Source organism: Dipodomys merriami, unplaced genomic scaffold (assembly GCF_024711535.1).
Source record: "Dipodomys merriami isolate MVZ:Mamm:240054 unplaced genomic scaffold, mDipMer1.0.p SCAF_2, whole genome shotgun sequence".
NCBI classification, from domain to species: Eukaryota; Metazoa; Chordata; class Mammalia; order Rodentia; family Heteromyidae; genus Dipodomys; species Dipodomys merriami.
In genome coordinates this window covers 88,135,248-88,154,171 of record NW_027203381.1, presented here as the reverse complement: position 1 = coordinate 88,154,171, position 18,924 = coordinate 88,135,248, and the positions used below count along the sequence as shown (strand labels likewise).

Genomic DNA, 18,924 nt, shown 5'->3' with positions numbered 1-18,924 from the left:
CTCCTTCCAAAATATTTAAAGACTAAAACATTATATATAAAAGATATATCCTAAACATGTGTTTTTAAAAAATCACCTTAATACAAGTAATACACACTAAAGCCAAGTATCAATACCTCTCCTAGCTATTTAGGAGACTGATAGTTTAGAACTACAATTTTAATCTAGTCCAAGTAGAAGAATCCTTGAGACTCTACCTCTAATTAACCAGCAAAAAAAGATGGATTAGAGGTACAGCATCACCCATGAGTGAAAAACCTGAACAAGAATGAGAAGTCATGAGTTTAAACCCCAGTACTGGTGCATGCACATGCACATACACGCATACGCGTGCACGCACGCATGCACGCACGCACACACACACACACACACAACACATATACAAAAAAACAATGACAGGAAAGAAAAACAGGCTCTATTTGGTGGGAGTAGGTATCATGGAGTAAGTGGGAACAGAGAGGATGAATGAGGATGAATATGTTTGAAACTGTTTATTTACATATAGAAAAATACAAAAATGAGACCTATTAAAATTGTCTTAAAAGGGGGCAGGTAAATAAGAGAAAATAACAGAGGAGGTGAGATTGATTTAAATCTATTGCATGAATGTATAGAAATGTCAAAATGAAATCCTCACAAATGTACACTAACTTAAAAAATCATAAAAAGGAAAATGATGGAAGGGATGACACTAATCAAGATGTATTGTAGTCATAAAATCCTATGTTCAATAAAATCCTATGTTCAATTAAAATTCTTTTGTACTATAAAACTATTTAAATAAGAAATTATATAATTTTTAAAAAGAAAAAAGTCATAAAAATAAGCCAGACACCAGTGGCTCACACCTATAATCCTAGCTACTCAGAAGACTGAGATCTGGTGAATAATGGTTTAAAGCCAGCCTGGGCAGCAAAGTCTCTGAGACTCCATCTCCAAATAACAAGCAAGAAGGTAAGCTTAAGTTGTAGAATGCCAACCAAGCAAGCAAACCAAGCAATACATACAAATGTAATTTATACATTATGTATATTCTAGATTTATATTTCTATCATATATAATTTAAATGATATATGTAATTAGATTTATATGACTTGTGCAATATATATATTTATTATATGACATGGTCCTAGAGCTAATTTCTAGTTTTCAATCACAAAATACCATACAACTTTTTAAAACACAAAACAAAATTTGTCTTGCTATTGTGAGCTTAAACCAAATATTTACTATCTAAAACAGGAAGCAACATCTCCTTTCTTTAAAAAAATGCACAAAAATATAGAAAAGTTCACAAAGCCAAACATGAACTACTTGATTAAATAATGTTTAAAGTTATGCTAAAGATGCAAAAAAATAAAAACTGCACATGGAAACAAACATGTATATGCATATACATATATGTATGTATACATGTATCTTCATTTTAGGTAAGAGTTCTACACTGGAGCCACACCTCCAGCCCATGTATCTTCATTTTATATAAGTAATTCCTAAAAAAAAGGACACATGAATTAAATTATTATAAAGTAAATTAAATGTAGTAAGGATACTTGTTTTCAAATATAATTCTCATCAATCCACTATTGAAGTACAGAACCATTATCTAACTTTGTAAATTAAGATTTGTTTTAGAATGGCACAGACGTGTTTATATTTTTAAGATTACTGGATTTATATTATTTTAAATGTGGTAAGTCGAACAAATCAATGCTGAACAACATACCTTTCAAATAAATTAAGGCTTTGGTGAAGAGATTTTAATTTTTGACATGTCTCTATGCTGTCAACAGATGTCGAAGGCAATGAGTCTGATTGCACCTTCTCAGCATCCCATAAATTAGCATCCTTTCTAGGTAGGGTCTTTCTGAATTTTCGTCCTAAGTCCGTCCATAGGACATTCGTCAACATAACTTTGAGATGCCTGTTATACACATAAATAATACATACTGGGCTAAACATTATATAATACATGAATTTATCACAAACTGTAGCAAATTATTATCTCCAGGAATTCTCAATTTCGGTTCTTCAAGTAATTCATTATGGTAGTAAGTACCTTAAGGGAAAAAAGCATAAACTTTCTCAAACATACATTGAAAGTAAGATCCATTTCACTTATACTGAGAGTGTATTTTTTAGACTCTGTCACACATACTACAACTGTGGTCACTCATAGGTAAAGCTGTTACTCATTCACACTACTGAATAATCCATAGCTATCATTACAACACCCGTCACAGATGCAACCACTTCCTACACTAAAACTGTTCTTTTGTTTCAACATGTGATTTACTAATAAAAACATTAGTAAAACCTGAAGGGAACCAGGCCACAGGCTCAAATCTGTAATCCTAGCTATTCAGAAGATTGAGATCTGAGGACTGTGGTTCAAAGCCAACGTGAGCAGGAGTTTGAGCAAAACGCTGAAAATGAAGCTGTGGCTCAAATGGTAGAGCTCCAGCTTTGAGCAAAAAAGCTCAGGGACAGTGACCAGGCCCTGACTTTAAGGACTGGCACACAAACACAAAGAAACACACACACACACGCACGCACGCACGCATGCAAAGGGGGTAGTACATCATTAACAGTCTTTTATTTTTTTTGGGTCCAGTCGTGGGGCCTGAACTCTGGGCCTGGCACTGTCCCTCAGCTCTTCTGCTCAAGGCTAGCGCTCTACCACTTGAGCTACAGTGCCACTTCCGGCTTTTTTCTTTTTGCTTATGTGGTGCTGAGGAATCAAACCCAGGACCTCATGCATGCAAGGCAAGAGCTCTACCACTGAGCCACCTTCCCAGCCCTCATCTACAGTCTTGTTTTACTTTTCTAAAATGGGTAAATGTAACACATTTACTTGTACAATCGCAGAAGGAAGCCTGATAGATGAACATTTGCAGATTTTTGCCTCATCACATTTTGTTATTTGCTTATTCAACACATCTTTTGCTGACAGTGTTTAAAAAACTATATACAGATGGGAGGGGAAAACTGGGAGAGAACAAGGGAAGGGACATTGTCCAAAAAGAAATGTAAAAAACTTTTTTTTTTTTTTTTGCCGGTCCTGGGGCTTGAACTCAGGGCCTGAGTACTGTCCCTGAGATTCTTTTGCTCAAGGCTAGCACTCTATCACTTGAGCCACAGCACCACTTCTGGCTTTTCCTGTTTATAGTGCTGAGGAATCGAATTAGGGCTTCATGTATGCTAGGTAAGCACTCTACCACTAAGCCTAATTCCCAGCCCAAGAAATGTACTCTTTATCTGACTTATGTAACTGAAACCCCCTTGTACATCACCTTTATAATAAAAATAAAACAATTTTAAAAAACTATATACAGGCCAGGTGTCAGTGGCTCATGCCTGTAATCCTACTCAGGAGGCTGAGATCTGAGGATCGTGGTTCAAAGCCAGTCCAGGCAGGAAACTCCATGAGACTCTTATCTCCAGTTAACCACCAGAAAACTGGTAGTGGCGCTGTGGCTCAAGTGATAGAGTGCTTGCCTTGAGCTGAAGAGCTGAGGAATTGTGCCCAAGCCGAGTTCAAGCCCCACGACCAACAAAGACAAAAACCAACTATATACAGTTGTGGAACCTAGAATAGAGTTTTTAAAGGGGTATAAACAGTTTACTAAGCGGACTTCCAACAATGTATAAATGACTGAAATAACTTGAAATGCTTTATTAGAACAATGATGACCTTATTATGTGATGAGAAGTTTTTGGTACTTTTTGTTTAAAAAACACAAGCATATTAAGAAATTTAAAGTCCTCATGTATTTTCTAGACAAAAGATAAAATCTAAAAAATAAAATCATCTGGGCTCAGAGTACACCCACAAAAAAACACACACAAAGGTGAAGTGCAATGGATGATGATTTTCTACATCAGTGAATTGGAATGAATGGAGGAAATCCTCTACAGTGTGACTGTTGATGACAATATCCAACCCAGAAATGGGACAAACAGAAGGAAGTCTTCCTTTTCTCAACCCCTAGCATGGGCTTGCACATGGAGGCAAAGGACCCCAACAGCAAGGTAGTGATATCCTCACAATATGGCTCCTGGGGCCACTTCATATTCTCCTTCCAAACACACTGTTGACTGACTATCTGATCTGCCAGCACTCCAACTCTACTAAGATTGCTTCCTTTTACTGGTGGCAAACCATGTGCCTAGACACAGATTAGGAAACAGGCCAACAACTACCGTGAAACTGTAGCCAAAACCAAGCTGCAGTTCCATGCCCACCAGTAGCTTGATCAGGTGTAAAGGATCAGAAGGAACAGGATAAGCAAGGTATATAGTGCAGTCTGACCAGTGAAAGCACTAGCCAGAGCATCTTATGGTTGTCCTTTCTGTCAGAAATCATCTTTATCCTCACAGGCATCAAGCGGACACTTCATCTCAAGTGATAATACTTTAAGGCTAAAATAAAGTTGTTATACATGCCCTCTCGACATAACTTTTCCTTTTTACCTCAATTAATGAGAATTTTTTCCCGCAAACATTTATCCACCTGGATTTTTTAAGTAAGGAAATGAAAATGAAACCCTTTATTCAATTTCATGGAATCATGGTGGTAGTACACCACTCAGATCAGCTACTTGTTAACTCTGGTTCACAGGATATTGGTTCAAGCTTCCAAAATCTTAGGGCCCAAGGCCCAGTCTTGTTTCTTTTGTCCCAGGGAGTCCCACTGCCCTCTAAGAAATGAGCAAATGATCCTTTTCTCTTTGACTGCTTACCCAGTAGATGATTGCATGCCCTATGTATGGAGAAGGCCCTCCTGCCTCACTGATGCTCGCTGGTCAGTCCTGGGTTCCCTGGATAGTTTTGTGATAAATGAGAAACAGTCTTGGTCCTAAAGAACTGTGATTTTTTTTCTATATATTAGAACTATTATACATATGTAAGTATATATGTATGTATATATACTGTCCATCCTAATTAAAATAGTACTGGTTGTGATTAGCTATCTGTAACTAAAGCAAATTCAGTCCTTATGCATTCTATCTATTCACATTCTTAATTACTGCCAGAGCAGCTCTGTGAAGTTCAACGCTCTATGGGCCAGAAAGCAAATGTTCCAGTTACTCATAAGGCCATACTAGAAGGCAAACACAGTTCTCTTGAGTATCAAGGACTTCTATCTCACAATCTGAGTCAGAAATAATGTAGTGAAAGTTAGCACATGGCTGTATACTCTTCTCACTTTTTTCATCCTTTTATTTAAGCTAAGATAAATGTTTCCCTTAAAGAAAGCAAACTTGCTTCTTTATACAGATTTTTCCAGTGAAATAAAACGTTATAGTAAAATAAAAAATAAAAACCTCTCATCTGTGCAGCAGCTAGTTGTGGATATAACTCCCAGACCGGGGCTCGGAAGGTGGCTCAGTGGTAGAGTACTTGCCTTGCATGCATGAGGCCCTGGGTTCGATTCCTCAGCACCACATAAGCAGAAAAAGCCGGAAGTGGGGCTGAGGCTCAAGTGACAGAGCACTAGTCTACAGCTGAAGAGCTGAGGGGACAGCACCCAGGCCCAGAGTTCAGCCCCCACGACCAACCAAAAAAAAGAAAGAAAGAAAGAAAGAAAAGAAATAACTCCCAAACCATCTAGGAGAATAGTACATCCTTTAAAACTTCCATGGAAGCCAGGTGCTGGTGGCTCACACCTGTAATCCTAGCTACTCAGAGGCTGAGATCTGAGGATCACGGTTCAAAGCCATCTCGTCCAGGAAAGTCTTATCTCCAATAAACCACCAGAAAACCAGAAGTGGTGCTGTGGCTCAAGTGGTAGAGCGCTAGCCTTGAGCTGAAGAGCTGAGGGACAGCACCTAGGCCCAGATGACCGAACCAAAAATAAATAAATAAAACTTCATGGAATATACTTGAAGCTCCAAACATGTTTAATTTGAAAAATAGCTGCAGTAGTCAAACCTGTAATCCCAGCTCCTGGGGAAAAATCATAGGGGGTGTGCATGATTTAAGACTACCCTGGGCGGCTGGGAAGGTGGCTCAGTGGTAGAGTGCTTGCCTTGCATGCATGAGGCCCTGGGTTCGATTCCTCAGCACCACATAAGCAAAAAGAAAAAAGCCGGAAGTGGTGTTGTGGCTCAAGTGGTAGAGCGCTAGCCTTGAGCTGAAGAGCTGAGGGACAGTGCCCAGGCCCAGAGTTCAGGACCCACGACCGGACCAAAAAAAAAAAAAAAAAGACTACCCTGGGCATAAATGTTCTCAACACCATCTTAACCAAAGGTTGGGCACAGTAGCATCCACTTGTTATCCTAGCTACATGGGAAGTACAATTGCTAGGTGCAAGAATGCTTGTCATCCTCAGTGACATGCAGAAGATCAAGTAGATGGACCAAAGTCTAGGAAGATTTGTCATAAAATGAGGTCCTACTTCAAAAATAATGAAGGCATAAAGGGACTGGATACATGGTTCAAGTGGGAGAGCACCTGCCTTGCAAGCATAAGACCCTGAATTATAACCACATTACCACCATAATTTTTTTTTTAAAAAGAAAAGCAAAAATAAATTTAAGGTATAAATAATAAAGAGATGAGTGAAAGCCAGACACCGGTGGCTCATGCCTGTAATCCTAACTACTCAGGCGGCTGAAATCTGAGGATCGCGGCTCAAAACCAGCCCGGACAGGAATGTCCATGAGAATCTCATCTCCAATTAACCACCTAAAAACCCAAAGTGGTGCTGTGGCTCAATGGTACAGTGCTCACCTTGAGCTGAAGAGCTAAGAGACAATACCCAGGGCCAACGTTCAAACCTCACAATTGACAAGAGAGAGAGAGAGAGAGAGAGAGAGAGAGAGAGAGAGAGAGAGAGAGAGAGAGAGAGAGAAAACGCTTTATGAACTAGTTAATAATTCACTCAACACTTACCAAACCTCTACCAAAACAAGCATTCTACTAGGACCTGGTTACTGAGTAATAACATCTCCCATTGTAAACTAGTAAGGTGGATGGATCTGAATTAGCTGACAATAGAATTGGCAGTGTTTAGTGAAATACAATTTTCATTACTTTCTGGCTTAGATTTTAATCATTGTACTGTGGTCTCCTCCATTTATAAAAGTACTTCATAGAGGGATGTGAAGGTGGCTCAGTGGTAGAGTGCTTGCCTTGCATGCATGAGGCCCTGGGTTCGATTCCTCAGCACCACGTAAGCAGAAAAAGCCGAAAGTGGCCCTAGGGCTCAAGTTACTGTACAGCACTAGCCTTGAGCTGAAGAGCTGAGGGACCCAGAGTTCAGGTCCATGATCAACAAAAAATTTTTAAGTACCTCATAGAGCAGTTGTGAGAATCAAACTAAGTGAGTCATGGTAAAATGCTTAGCACAGTGTTTGATATGTAGGATCATTTTCTCCAGCTGCCCCCCAAGTTGCAACGTTCATTTCCAACATAGGGCATAGTGAGTATCACTGTTGCATTGGTTCACCCTTTGTCCCACCATTTCTGTGACTCCTTTTCCCTTCCCAAATCAGATAAACTTATATACAGAAACAAAAACAGTGTCAACAGGGAATAAACCAAAGTGGCGGGGGGGGGGGGGGGGGGGGGGGAGGGAGGGAGAAAAAAGAAATAACTGCAAACAGTAAACTAAAAAAAAACAACCCTCATGTCTCCACTTTTTGGATCTCATTTTGATAAGCATAGTTTTGTATGGTCAAAGAAACTCTGGATTAAAGTGCAGTTTCTGCATGGCAAAAGATAAAGCTAGCAAGATAAATAGAAAGCCCACAGAATTGGGAGAAGATCTTTACTATCCATACAACAGACAAGGAGCTCATATCTAAAATATAGTTAGAGTTCAAAAAATTAAATCCTTCAAGAACAAATCCTCAAGGATACAGGTGGACCCGATGAGAAGTACAAGTTGCCATGTCGAAAATGAACTTTACAACTTTGGTGGGGGGGGGGGGGGGGGGGGGCAGGGGGAGGATGGGAAGGATGGGAAGGGGAAACAAAGGAGGAGGCTACAATGTTTGATAAGAAATGTACTCATTATCTTGCCCATGTAATTGTAACCCCTCTGTACAGTATTTTCACAATAAAAAATAAATAAAAATTAAAAAAAAGAACAAATCCTCAAAGAAACAACAACCCCATAGTAAGTGAGCTAAAGACTTAAAGAGAGACTTCTCTGAAGAAGAAATATGAATGGTCTGGCCATAAAAGAAATACATCTCACCCGAGTTAGAATGGCCATTATCAAGAAAACTCATAATAACAGATGCTGGTGGGGATGTGGTCAAAAAGAAACACTTCTACACTGCTGGTGGCAATGTAAACTTGTTCAACCACTCTGGAAAGCAGTATGGAGGTTCCTCAAAAGACTAAACATAGCTGGTTGCCAGTTGCTCACCCCTGTAATCCTAACTACTCAGGAGGCTGAGATCTGAGGATCATGATTCAAAGCCAGCCTGGGGAGGAAAGTCTGTGAGATTCTTATCTCCAATAACAACCACTAGAAAACCAGAAGTGGCGCTGTGGCTCAAGGGTAGCCCGCTCACCTTGAGCTGAAGAGCTCAGGTATAACGCCCAGGCCCAGAGTTCAAGCGCCACAATCAACAAACACACACACACACACACACACACACACACACACACACACACACACACACACACACACACACACACACACACACACACACACACACACACACACACACACACACACACACACACTTAATTTAGAGCTTCCCTTTGCCCCAGCAATCCCACTCCTGGGCATTTACCCAGAAGACCAAAAACAAGGCCACACTAAAGTTACCAGCACAACCATGTTCCCTGCAGCATTATTCACCATAGCTAAGATATGGAATCAACCCAGATATCCCTCAGTAGATTAACGGATCAAGAAAATGTAGTATATACATGAATTGGAACTCTATGCTTCCATCAGAAAGAATGACATTGGGGCTGGGAAGGTGTCTCAGTGGTAGAGCACTTGCCTTGCATGGCTGAGGCCCTGGGTTCGATTCCTCAGCACCATATAAGCAAAAAGAGAAAAAAGCCGGAAGTGGCGCTGTGGCTCAAGTGGTAGAGCGCTAGCCTTGAATTGAAGAGCTAAGGGACAGTGCCCAGGCCCAGAGTTCAGGCCCCACGACCAGACACCCCCCCCCCCCCCCCCCCGCCAAAAAAAAGAAAGAAAGAATGACATTGCCTAAGGAAATGGAAAAACTTGGAAAAAGTTACTAAGCAAAGCAAGCCAAAACCAAAGAAACAGGCTGAATGATTTCCCTCACTTGTAATAACTAGAATATATCTAAGATAATCTTGTCAGAAGATACTTTGTTAACTTTTTCCACAATACTCAAATTTGGGCAAATCTTTCCTTTCTCAAAACTAATCAATAAATAACAAAGAACCTTTGTTTGCATCCCACATCTAACTTCATCTCTTGGCCTACCTCTCACTTATACAGACATATTTCTGAATACCTTAATTTGTTCTATCTCTCTCTGCCTTTCTTATTCACTCATCATATTGTATTCTGGTTTCTGCTCCCACTGTTCCACCGTTCTGATGTCAACATCTCTCTGAATCCACTTTTATTCTCATCGTTAATGCTTTCAATTGTTTTTTAAAAAAATCAAAGTGATCTTTTAAAAATGCCAGCTATGACCCAGCCATACTACTCCTAGGCATCTATCTTGAACAATAGGTACCAGGATACAAGGACACATGCACCTCCATGTTTACTGCAGCACTGTTTACAATAGCCAGGATATGGAAACAACCCAGATGCCCCACTACAGATGAATGGATCCAAAAATTGTGGTTCCTATATACAATGTAATATTATGTAGCCATTAGAAAGGACAAAACAATGGCATTTGCAGGGAAATGGATGGAACTAGAAGGAATCATGTTGAGTGAGTGACAAGAGCAGACAGACAAATGGCACATGGTCCCCCTGATTAGTGGATGTTAAATCCAAAACATAAGAGATACGACAAAGAAAACAAGACTAAAGAAACAAAGGACTTCCACTCAGCTGGTGGAATCATTACTAAATGACCCCATGCTGCTGACCACATATATGGTATATATGTGCACATCGGAGGAGGACACTAGGAGGAGGACACAGAAACAGAGGGAAACGGGAAAACATACAACAGCGGGACCCATCAGCTGCACTGGTCATTAATCAAAATAAACTAAGCAACTCAATGGCTGGGATGGGAGGGAGGGAATGAGTGGGAAAGAGGAAACAGCTGACACTAAGCAAAAGGAAAGAAATGTATGTATCACCCGATATGTCAAAGCTCATAGAACTCATAAACTTTACAGACCATGATAAAGACAATTTGCCCCATGAAGGTTAGAACGTTTTTGTGACTTTAAGTATCACTATCCCACAATACTGTGAAATTTGTGAAATATATGTAATCACTTAATCACAATAAAAATTTGCTATAAAAATTCAGCTTTGATCTCATAATAACCTTATTAAAACTAGTGGATTCCTATTATTTTGGAATCTTTAGCCTACTGAGTTCTGCCTAACTCTCATTCTTACATTGTACATATTTCCTTTGCATTCTAAGCACTTGCACTGAGTATATAATTTAATTTCTTTAAATAAGTGTTACTTGTATCAAGCATTTCTGTTTTTCAGTTGTTAGTAATTTATTTACTATTCCAATAAAGATCCTTTAAAATGAAGGGGACAGTTTGGCTTTTTTTTTTTTTTTGGTTGGTTGTAGGGCTTGAACTCTGGGCCTGGGCACTGTCCCTCAGCTCTTCAGCTCAAGGTGAGCACTCTACCACTTGAGTCCAAGCGCCACTCTGGCTTTTTCTGCTTAGGTGGTGCTGAGGAATCAAACCCAGGGCCTCATGCATGCAAGGCAAGCATTCTACCACTGAGCCACCTTCCCAGCCCCCCAGTTTGGCTTCTTTTTTTTTTTTTTTGGGTCCGGTCGTAGGACCTGAACTCTGGGCCTGGGTGCTGTCCCTCAGCTCTTCAGCTCAAGGCTAGCACCTCACCACTTCAGCCACAGCGCCACTTCCGGCTTTTTTCTTTTTGCTTATGGGATGCTGGGAATCGAACCCAGGGCCTCAGGCATGCAAGGCAAGAGCTCTACCACTGAGTCACCTTCCCAGCCCCCAGTTTGGCTTCTTGAGAAAAACATTTATTTCATGAATGGCCAACTGAAAATATTCCAGAATGAAAGTCATCATCTTTTTTCTCAAATAATTAAAGTAAAAAAAAAAATCTTTATTTCTTAATGTTTCCTGCTTTGTTAACCTAAAAAATAAAAAAAAACTGAAAGCATTTAAATGCTGTTAAGACTTTTATGGGACAATAGCATAAATTCTAAGAATAAGGAGTCTTTACCATTTTCTGCATGGAAAGTAGGAAATGTTTCTTTCTTTTTATATTTCTCCCTACTTTAACCCATTTATATCAAAACAAAACTTGCTAGAATTTTCAACTTTGAGATTCTTTTGTTTGTGACACATGGTGAAATGTTTTTCATGAATGGATCTCAAGAACCTGTGAATTACGGTGACCCTGAGGCTAGAGATGAATCTCATAAGATAGGGAAAGTGTGGCACATCTCTTTCTCTAAATCTAGCCATGGCGGGGATAGTTAAGAAGGAAGGAAGGAAGGAAAAGATGTCCTATTCCAGCCATTTCATGTCATTGCACCAGTAAGTTTTCTCAACCAGTTTCTCAATTTGTTTCTCAGGTATGGTCCTGGTACTAAGAACATAGGCTCATTTTTATCCTAATAGGAATGTAGGCTGGGTATTGGAGATGCTTTTCTATCCTCCCCAGACTGTTCCATCTAATACTAAAACTCTGAAATGTCCCTTAACTCTTCATTAAATATAATAATAAGTAAATAAAATAAAAATTGCCCCATGAAATCTTGCTTTGGAGATGGGCTGCTTTGAATTTGTTGTTAGTGGTTGTCTCTATCAGAGACCTAATAAGACAGAGGGAAGGAATGGGTCAAGTCAGCAAGTGGCAGCAGTGTCAAGGCACCAGGACAGAATTACAGACACATTCTCTCCACCTTTCCATGCCACGCATGAGCTCAGGTGAGTTACCCGAACAGTTGCAGGTGCTTGAGTGGTCAACAGCATACTAGCATACTTGCCTGGGTAGGTGTATTGGTCCAGATGAGAGGTCCTCATCTATATGTCAGAGCTGAAGCGACTAGACAGGAAACTGGAACTCCTTAAAGTGGTGCTGTTTTAACAAACTTTAGGTATGCTAGCTGCAATGACTGCAGAGACTTTCTTGGTATGTGATGTACTGGCATATAATTAAATCACCTGATCAAGACCCAGACAATTAAGTTACTTCTTGAAAATGTAATTAACACTTTTATTAACCATAGCAAAAGCTTCATCTGTAGTAAGGTTAGTTAACTTTTCAATGTTAGCCTAAGGTTTTTCACTGATAAAACAAGTCTCTCAAAGAAGTCCTCCCCTCCTGTAATGCCATGATGGCTTCCAATGACAGCAGTTTCTCTCTCATGTTAAACTGTGTTATTATCTCACAAATAAAATCAGTTGAGTAGTACTAGTTACATCCATTTTCTGATCACAGGCCAGAGGAAAAACTGAAAATCTGCAGAATATTTCAATGCCGTTTCATTACCTCACTACTACATTACCTCACAAGTTAATAATTCAATCTGACATGATTCTCTGAGGCATACTAATACTCTGAAACAATTTTACTTTATGCTAACAACTCCCACAGCAGCTATCATGCATTCTTCACAAACTCTTCCTCAGCTTCTTACCATTAGCTGACTTAGAACATAGCTCATTCTTGAGGCAGGATAAATCATAGAAAATGAAGACTAAGAAACAGCAGCTAGGAATTCAGAGATGGATACTGCATTAGTGAATAGCTTGTCTAAAAGCACATAAAGAATTTTTTTGCTGTAAGCCTTACACTTCTTCATACGTTGCCTATCATTGCTTGTCCAAATATTCATAATCAGTGTGCTCTGGACACTGAATAAGAATATCTTAAATAATGCAAAATCATGGGGAGGGAAAATGACTGGGAAATGACACTGGGAAAATGACTCTTTGAGACACAAAATATTGTAAAAATAATTATTTCAAGCATGGAAACCTGTCTTGAAGACAACATGTGACAAAAATGTACGTTCTGTTTGAAGGGATGCCCAGACATTAATGGCCCAAGTTTAGTAAGAAGGCCAACCTTCAAGTCTCCAAGGCAATTGTGTTTCCAAACTCCACTAAAGAGCAATGATTTTTATCCAGACTCATTCAGCCTCCCAAATAATGAAGTCTAGCAGCTTTGAACTGTATCAGTGCTCTAGATTGGCTTTTTCATTATTGTCGATGCTCTTCTATAAACTAGGCATTTGTCCATTTATCTTGGAAAAATCAACAGTCTTTTTAGTAACCATTTGTAGGATGTAAGTTTTAATAACCTTAACACGTATGTCACCAGTAACAAAATTATTTTGCTGAAATTATTATTTTGCTGAAATTATTTTTCTTGGATTTGGAACACATACAACATTTGTATCATCTATGGCTGAGGTATTTTCTATGTACTATAATTTCCTTAATCTTTAGCTAAGAATCCATTTTGTCGTGATTGTTGACTGTGGAAATGTGCATAAAGATTAGATTGGATTTATCATCTGTGTCAACAATATAGTCATCAATCAATTATTAGAGGCAAGGTCACCAATGTCTGAAGGTCATTTTAACACATCATTTTATCATCTCATCAATGAATTGCCAATTTTGACAGTGTATTTGCACTTTTACAATGTGCAGTCTTCCAGTCTATCTGACATCGACTGCCCTCTGAGTCACTGCAACACAGGTAAACTAAAACTAAATGTATTACAGATTGACATTTATGACTGTTCTGTTACATACTTCATGGGTCCAGTATATTCTATAAAGGATGTTTGTTGTTTACCTCTCAAAACTTCATTATGATTGTTACGATTTACTTATTACAAAATTTAGGTTGTTATAAAATAGAATTACTAAATTCACTGAATTTTGACTCCTGTCTGCAGTTGCTTTGGCAAGGACAGAGTACAAAGCACACAAGAACTTTTGGGGTAAGCCAGGTATTGGTGGCTCACACCTGTAAGCCTAGCTACTCAGAAGGCTGAGATCTAAAGATCCAGATTTGGAGCCAGCTGGAGCAGGAAAGTCCATGAGACTCTTATCTCCAATTAACAATCAGAAAACCAGAAGTGGCCCTGTGGCTCAAGTGGTAGAGTGCTCACCTTGAGGTGAAGAGCTCAGGGACAGTGCCCAGGCCCACAGTTCAAGCCCACAAGAGACCAAAAAAACAAAAAAACTATATTTATAATTGATATATGTTTATCAATGTGCATTATATATCACTACAACTGATTTCAAAAATGGTCAAATAGCCTGGCGCTGGTGGCTCATGCCTGTAATCCTAGCTACTCAGGAGGCTGAGATCTGAGGATCACAGTTCAAAGCCAGCCCGGGCAGGAAAGTCGGTGAGACTCATCTCCAATAAACCACTAAAAAAAAAACAGAAGTAGCGCTGTGACTCAAGGGGTAGAGCGAAGCAGTAGAGCGCTCGCCTTGAGCTGAAGAGCCCAGGCCCAGATTCAAGCCCCACAACCGACTTAAAAAAAAAAAAAAGTCAAATAGAAAATCTGAATAACCAGTACAAAATTTATTCATCAGATTTACATTTACTGAAAAAGAAATCAATTTTAAGAAGTAAAAAAGAATGACTTGCATGGCATGCATGAGGGCACACCCTTGTTCACTTCTGCAATACTCACTATAGTCAAGTTGCAAAAATAGCCCAGATGCCCTACAATGGACATGGGCAAGTCAAGAAATTTTTACATATGCACATATACATATATTTGTATGCTCATATGTGTAGGGCTTTATTCATCCATCAGGAAGAACAAAGAGAACTTATTTTCTTTCACATGTGGAAGTTAGATCTAAAATATAAACATATATGAAAAGAAATTCTTATATCCAATTTACCACCAAAAATCCAGAAGTAGAGTTGTGCTAGAGCACTAGCCTGGAGCACAAAAGCACAGGGATAGTGCTCAGGTCCCAAGTTCAACTCCCAGCACAAACACACACACACAAAAAAAGATGACCTCTCCAATTTTGTCTATAAATCAAATACAATACAATATCATAATCTTTGTTGGCATTTCTATTAAATTGGACATGTTGATTCTAAATTTCAACTGCAATTTCCAGAACAGTCAGAAGAATCTTGGCGGGGGGGAGAGGAGTAACAAAACTCTAAGACTAGCTTTCTGATTTCAAAGTATACTACAAATTTGCAGTAGGACACAATCATGATACTAGCATAAAGTTAAAACGTATCAGTTGAACACAACTGCGCTGTACTCGTAAATTGACATGTTTAATTTAAATCCCTTTATAAAACTATTTACAAAGATAATTTTAAAAATCTTTGCTGGTTTGTTTCTAACACATTTATAAGATTATCTTTGTTGCTTTGTATGTCCCTCCCCCACAGTATAACCCCTGCTTTCACTATATTTGATGTCAGTATAATTTATGGAGGAGAAGGGGAAAAACAAGTCGTTTAAGGATACAAGTGGACCCGTTGCAACAATGAGAAGTACAAGTTGCCATGTCGAAAACGAACTTTACAACTCTGGGGGGGCGGGGGGAGGCTAGGAAGGGATGTGATGGGTAAACAAAGGAGGAGGCTGCAATGCTTGATAAGAAATGTACTCATTATCTTGCCCATGTAATTGTAACCCCTCTGTACAGTATGTTCACAATAAAAAAAAAATCTTTGCTAGGCTCGGTGGCTCACGCCTATAATCCTAGCTACTCAGGAGGCTGAGATCTGAGGATCATGGTTCAAAGCCAACTTGTATAGTAAAGTCCATAATACTTTCTTTTTTAATTGTGAAAATACCATACAGAGGGTTTACAATTATATGAGCAAGGTAATGAGTACATTTCTTACCAAGCATTGTTGCCTCCTCCTTTGTTTCCCCTTCCCATCCCTTCCCATCTCCCCCTCCCCCACGCCAAAGTTGTAAAGTTCATCTTTTGACATAATGTCTTGTACATCTCATTGTTGCTCTTATCTCCAATTAACCACCAGAAAACCCAGAAGTGACACTGTGGCTCAATGGTAGAGCGCTTGCCTTGAGCTGAAGTGAGCAGGGACAGCGCCCAAGCCCAGAGTTCAAGCCCCACAACTGACAAAAAAAAAAAAAAAAAAGTAAATAAATCTACTCATCAAAAATTAAAAATATAATAAATGTAATATAAAAATATTTGCAAATAAAATTCAACAACACATTAAGATCATACACATATTTACTATAATAAAAAGAATCACCTATGATAAAATGGGGAAAACAGAAGAAACAGAAAACAGAAAAAAAACCCTTTCGATTTATTGTCAGTTGATTTTTCACAAAAGTATAAAGAAGATAAATGGAAAAGCAATAGTCTCTTCAACAAATAGCACAAGATGATTGAATATTCACAGGAAAAATATTAATTTGTGGGGCTGGGAAGGTGGCTCAGTGGTAGAGCACTTGCCTTGCATGCATGAGGCCCTGGGTTCGATTCCTCAGCACCACATAAGCAAAAAGAAAAAAGCTGGAAGTTGGTGCTGTGGCTCAAGAGGTAGAGTGCTAGCATTGAGCTGAAGAGGTGAGGGACAGCGCCAAGGCCCAGAGTTCAGGCTCCACAACCAGATTCAATAAATAAATAAATAAATAAGAAACCAAAAGCACAATAACAAAAAAGTGGTATTTCATCAAGCTTTTAGAGAACAGGCATGGTATGTATGCTCATAATTCTAGCTATTTGGAAGCAGTGTTAAGGAAGATTATGGTTTGAGGCCAACCTGGATCAATCAACCTGGGTGGATAACTGGGGATAAGAGTCTCATGGACAGGAGCGCTGGTGGCTCCATCCTAGCTAATCAGGAGGCTGAGATCAGAGGGTTCAAAGCCAGCCCAGGCAGGAAAGTCTGAGACTCTTATCTCCAATAAACCACCAGAAAACCGGAAGTGGCACTGTGGCTCAAGTGGTAGAGCACTAGGCTTGAGCTAAAGAGCTGAGGGACAGCACCCAGGCCCAGAGCTGAAGTCCCACAACCAAAAAAAAAAAAAAAAATCTAATGGTGAGTTATGTTCAAGCTGGCTCAAACAGAGCTTCTCAGATCTCAGCCTCCTAGGTAGGGAAGATTACAGGATTGGGCCATCAGTGCCTGGACCAAGAAACTGGGTCAGATCCTGCATATTCCTTTTTTTGTTCTTTTGTTCATTTATGGGGCTTGAACTCAGGGCCTTGGGCACTGTCCCTGAGCTTCTTTGGCTCAAGGCTAGCACTCTATCATTTAAGTCATAGCACTACTTCCAGATTTTATGTGGTACTAAAGAATCAAACCCAGGGCTTCATTAATGCTAGGCAAGTTCTCTACCAGTAAACCACATTCCCAGCCCTTAAGTGGATTTTACAAAGCTAATTCTGATAACACCTGAATATCATGAAGTCTGGATAATAGGAGTCATGTACCATCAACTCTACAAAAAAGGCCAAACAGCTGCCATTTTACAATGAACGTCAGTTTATGATCTATATATGCAAGGCTGGAATTCCTAATAAAAGATACACTTCTTCAAACATAATTTTTTATGTGTGTGCTGGTCCTAGGGCTTGAATTCAGGGCTGAACACTGTCCCTGAGTTTTACAAGGCTAGTTCTCTACCACTCAAGCCACATCTCCACTTCCAGCATGTTTTTGAGTAGTTTATTGGAGATAGTCTCACGAAATTTCCTGCCCAGGCTGCCTGTGAACTGCGAGCCTCGGATCTCAACCTCCTGAGTAGCTTAGATTACAGGCATAGGACACCAACACCCGACTCAAACATAATTTTTTATGTTATCTTAGTAATTCTTTGAGAAACCAATGGAGCCTGTGTTTGTTCTCAAGATCAGAGCATTGTCATGGGGCCTGAACTCTGGGCCTGGGTACTGTCCCTCAGCTCTTCAGCTCAAGGCTAGCACTCTACCACTTGAGCCACAGCACCACTTCCAGCTTTTTTCTTTTTGCTTATGTGGTGCTGAGGAATCGAACCCAGGGCCTCAGGCATGCAAGGCAAGCGGTCTACCACTGAGCCACCTTCCCAGTCCCTTATCAACATATTTTTATACTTTATACAGACAAGTTCCATGAAAGAGGAAAAAAAAAGACTTAGTAGCTGAAACAAGTACACTGGCATTTCAGGAATTAGCCTTCTAAATTTGTACAATTCCAATAATTGTAATTTTTACTTTTCCACCATTATTTTTTTGCTTTCATTATACAAGAGAAGAAAATTCAGTACACTTTTTAAAATAACAATTTTCTAATCATTTATTGATGTACAATCCTGAAATTCCTTCTGAAAATTATTGCAATTGTAATCCTCCAAATATTTAAGTCCACTTTATCTATTACTCATGAATACTATGATAACAAAATAATAGTTGCTAAATGGAGAGTCTTTTTCATTGTTGATGATAAATATGAATCAAAGATTATTATTAGTCTATTTCTAACTCTGGCATTATCAGCCAAAGCTTCTCATAGTTTACTATGAGAAGGCACAGTAAACTAGAATTATAAAAGGTTTAGAAGGAATCTTACAGCCCTTAAGTTCAACCTGTCTGCTCTTAAACACTATGGTAACCATACCTAAAGAGCTGATCACTCCTGATCACACTATTTATTCAAACCATATGCAAATCCTATGTCACACATACACAAATATCCTACCTTTCTGGAGATGCCTTAGAAGTGACAGGATGCCCACGGAGACCTTTCTTATTTTTATGGTCTATAGAGATGACCTTATTTCTTAGACTTCTTTTCCACTAGGAAAAAGA

The 18,924-nt window shown here is 39.3% G+C and overlaps 1 protein-coding gene across 3 annotated transcripts in view; it reads right to left on the bottom strand.

Moving 5' to 3' along the window:
* Positions 1-18,924, bottom strand: part of Senp7 (SUMO specific peptidase 7) — a 99,003-nt gene that overhangs the window by 60,660 nt on the left and 19,419 nt on the right. For 2 of the 3 annotated variants that reach the window (XM_070030355.1, XM_070030354.1), the window contains 2 exons: positions 18,815-18,912; positions 1,727-1,924 (listed from right to left, as the gene is read on the bottom strand). In XM_070030355.1, the coding sequence (XP_069886456.1) occupies positions 1,727-1,924; positions 18,815-18,912 (296 nt within the window). The remainder of the gene's footprint in view (positions 1-1,726; positions 1,925-18,814; positions 18,913-18,924) is intronic. The other variant, XM_070030356.1, reaches the window with a different exon arrangement.